Source organism: Sinocyclocheilus grahami, unplaced genomic scaffold (assembly GCF_001515645.1).
Source record: "Sinocyclocheilus grahami isolate Dianchi unplaced genomic scaffold, SAMN03320097.WGS_v1.1 scaffold4088.1, whole genome shotgun sequence".
NCBI lineage: Eukaryota > Metazoa > Chordata > Actinopteri > Cypriniformes > Cyprinidae > Sinocyclocheilus > Sinocyclocheilus grahami.
The window spans coordinates 9,036-13,354 of record NW_015509093.1 but is presented as its reverse complement, the minus strand read 5'-3'; the positions used below and the strand labels follow the sequence as shown (position 1 = coordinate 13,354).

Genomic DNA, 4,319 nt, shown 5'->3' with positions numbered 1-4,319 from the left:
ACAGATATGTAGAGGGCAAGACACAAGAGTATTCCTAGAGCTAACGTGGATTTTCGATCAGCGAACAGAATCCAGAGGGCTTGACAAGAGGGGTAATCCAATAAACACAGGCAGAAGGTCAGGAAACAGACAGCAAGGCAACACAAAGTGGCTAGACTAGAACTGGAACTAGGAACTAGGAACTAGGAACTAGGAACTAGGAACTAGGAACTAGGAAGGGCTCCGTAATGCCGCTATCGCTAGAAGAGTGATATGTGTTAAACAATACTCGGCAGCTTGACGGGGATCAGAGTGAGTGTTATATAGGGAAGGTGTGATTGATGACAGCTGTGTGCAACCAGTGCTGTGTGCAATCAACTGTGTGTGTGTAATCAGTGCAATGGATGATGGGAACTGTAGTCCGGGTAAAGTGCAACAGTAGTGTGGTGCAAGAATCCATAGTAGTGGAAGGGTGACCTCTGGTGGCTAGCAGATGGAAGTTCATAGACCGGATTCGTGACAGTGGCAATGTTGCAAATAGTAAACTGTGTTGTTGTATACATTAATGCAAATTTGTTTCACAATTCTTACAGAATCATTGACAGTATATTGTTACTGAATTAATCAAATTTGTGATTGTGATTAAACCAAATGTTTTTGGAAATAATATTCTTTGTAACAATGATTGTGAAAGGAAACATGTATAATCCTAATCAGGCATAATAAATTCAGATGACTAGCTGTGTTACACATATAGTAATTTTATAGTACACATAATTAGCACTCGTGTATTATAAAGGTCTTAAAACAGACCTTTTTGTCAGAGATAAGACCAAGGAAATATGTTTCATCCTGGGGGTGGAACTCACATCAAAATACTGAGTTTTGTGAATATGCTTCTCCTTTCTCTCACTTCTCTTATTTTTTTTTTTCTCTTCTTGATAAAAGGTTATTTTTCCATTTCTCTACAAAAGACAATTGAGAAGGTAAGAATGAAAAATTATGTGTCACAGGTTAATGTGCTTCAGAAGAAGACAAGGGATGAAAAAAAATTAATTATATATATAATGAAAAACTACAATTTAGTTGATAAACTAAAGCAATGCTGCAATTCATCCATTATTAACATTTTGTTTATGTATTGACCCAGGAACATGAAAGCATTGCTTCTACTTCATTTATTTCTCCAAGTTTGTTTTCCACAACCAAATAAAATCATATACAACATTTCCCATATCTTACACACACAGAAAAACTTTATACAGTGCCATCAAAACCATTGCCTACATGCGTGTTGACACTGTCACATTTCACATGTTCCGTTTAAAGACTTTTGGCCCCGTCCGCCTTCCATCGTATGTCAGATGAAACCATGCCATTCTTTCACACAGACACAACATGCAGACTTATTAGTGACATGCACTGACTAGTTGTCGCCTTTACTTACGCTGTTTGATAAACTGTTAGATTAATTCATATCGAGTAAAAATGTCCAAACTTTATCATCGTTATCGACAAATTTTACTGCGATCTCGATATATCGATTATCACCCAGCCCTAGTCAGATTAGACCAAACTTGCAGGAAAACTTCCTCTGTGTAATAAATGCTGCTCCATCTGAAAGCACGTGCTGGAGATATACTACTGATTACAGAACCGGATTTACTGACAAGATGTGCATGACAATCGCATTTGATTAATCGTGCAGAATTGGAAAAGTAGAAAGTAAGCGAGACGACACAAGCGACTTCCTTTATGTTTAGCCACTGGTCGTTAGTTAACTTATTCCCCAATTTCTGATTAGGTGGGCATGCATGAGAAATCTTTAGACTCATAACCAAACCATAATCCATAAAAGACAACAGTTTATTTAACCTTAACTGATATTAAGTGTGCGCTGCAAACGCAAGCATTTTTGATGATCGTTTCTGTCCAGTCCGCTCATTTTATTACAGCTGTCGTCATTTTCTTTTGTCTGGCAATGGCAGCAGGTATGTGATAAAATTTCTAATTGGAGCCTCTACTCCATCGATTCTGACACTTTTTTAAGCTCCTAATGTATAGCCGACTCTATGCTGGTTTGTATTGGCCACCTCCAGGTATTCCTTTGTTTTTTGCCTCCAGCTAATGCTGTGACGTAATTGTGGCATTGTCACGAAAAGGGTCTATTAACAGAAAATCACAACATATGTTAGACAAGATCCTTATGTTATGAAGAGGAGCGATTTTTCAGCTAAACTGAAATACTTGCCTGCCAACGAGGCAGTTGATATAGGCTAAGCAACTAACTCTGATGGCAAACAAGCTAAATGAATCCTGCATTTATATGGGATGCGGGATATATCATTCCTGAAACTTTGCTGCATGTACAGGGTATGTGGCCATTGGTCCTGTTAGCAGCACGTAAAACAAAACTTTTATTCAAATTCTGTATTGATTATAGCCTAGAAAGCAAGTAGCGCTTCCATATAATCACTAAAAAGCTGTCACTCACTTCAGTTTATCTCACAATGTTCGTTATAATCAATGAAGCTCTCTAAACTGCACATGTAATATCTTGTATCCATTGTGTCTACGACACAATAGATATGTGCCATATCTATTTATATATTTCGTATATCTTAATTTATTATTATATCCTAGACCATTTGCACACACAAGCACTATCCCCATTATTTCTCCCCTTATGAACAACACATTTTCGTAAACTATAAAAGCTCATTGTGGTTTCTTGGTCTGACCGATTTGAGCATCCATAAACAACGCAAAACATACCGAAAGTTTTTATTTACAATGTGTTTTTGCAGCGTTGAGTATTGTAGCCAATCACAGGCATCTCTGTTGAAAGCACTGGCCAATTCATTTTTGTTTTCGCAAGTTTACGGAGTTCTACAAGCTCACAGATCTTCCTATTATAACAAGACAAAAAGAAAGTGTTTAAATAAGATATTCATTGTGTAGTTAGTTATCGATAATATCAGGAGTTTTCGCACGAGTGAGCTCGGCCATTTGCGCTATAAGGGAAGCGCCCACTTGGTTTCTCTACATACTTAATTCACAGTTTGAAGAAAAGTTTTGTTAGTCTAGGGGCCAAACGTCCACGTATACTGTTTCAGGAATGACAAATGCGAGTGTAAAAAATGTTACGAGTGAATCTGCCAAATTGTGCCGCGAATCATTGCTATGATTGACAGTGACAGCCGATATCAAAAATAGAGCTGTGCATTAAGGGATGTCACCTTTTTCACCCATGATGAGTTTCCATCCATGGATGTTTCTAATCCATTCATTCATAACCTATAATAATTACAGATAGAGACATGGTGCGTTTATGCCATTGTAAAGTGTTTCAAGGTGGGCCTCACCCTCTGTATGTATGAAGTGATATGATACAACAAGTCCACATCCAAAGACCTAGCAAAACACACACCAAAACAACACGTAATTTAAAGTAGGTTTGCACGGAAAACATTTGCCAGTCAAATCACTTTACAGCAGATAATGCATACTATGAAGTATTTTTGTGATTGAAAGCAGAAAATATATTGATTTAAAACAATAAAGACATTTTTTTTTTAGTTTAATTAATCTACCACACAGCCATTAATGTTCTTCAACTTTTATCCCACAGGTGTTCTGCTGTATGATGCTTTGGGATGGGAAGTGAGAATGCCAAAGGAAATTCACGGCCTCAAAGGTTCCTGTCTGGTTATACCATGTTCTTTCAGCTATACATCAAACCCACCCACAAACCCACTTAGAGTTGTGTGGTATCAGTGGGTCTCTAAAGGTTATCCTTTAGTTTACGATCCTTTGCATCCAAGCGATGTCATTGAGAAATTCAAAGGCAAAACTAATTTATATAGAAAATCAGGGGATTGCAGTCTGCTGATTACCGGACTGGAACTGTCCCACCATGGAGAGAAAATATATGCATGGATTGACCCTGAAAATGTTGGATGGCGCACCTACAAATTTTATGATGTCACCTCTACAGTCCTTGTTGATGGTATGTAAATATTCTTGGAATACTTACACTGTAATATCTGTGACTGTAGTGAAATATTGTGTGGTCAGTAACAATGGACATAAGAAAATGCTTCTTCCAAGTTTACATTTTTCAAAACATCAAACATCAAAACATTTTATGAAATTAATTTACAATGTAAAGTAAAATATTGCTAAAAATGCAGACAAAGAGGCTTGGATACTTTCTGGCTGTACAGCGTTGTAAAATGTGTTCATAGAGGAACTAATTTCACACATCACAAAAAATGACCTCAAGACTAGTTAGTAAAAAAAAAATGAAAACGTTTCTAAGAAAAGGGAAGTTAGTTCTG

General features: G+C 37.1%; 1 protein-coding gene across 1 annotated transcript in view; it reads left to right on the top strand.

Moving 5' to 3' along the window:
• The window catches only part of LOC107576646 (sialoadhesin-like), a gene marked incomplete at both ends in the record, with an annotated part of 16,767 nt that overhangs the window by 3,472 nt on the left and 8,976 nt on the right, over positions 1-4,319 (top strand). The window contains one exon of the mRNA XM_016262788.1: positions 3,611-3,988. Coding sequence (XP_016118274.1) covers positions 3,611-3,988 — 378 coding nt within the window. The remainder of the gene's footprint in view (positions 1-3,610; positions 3,989-4,319) is intronic.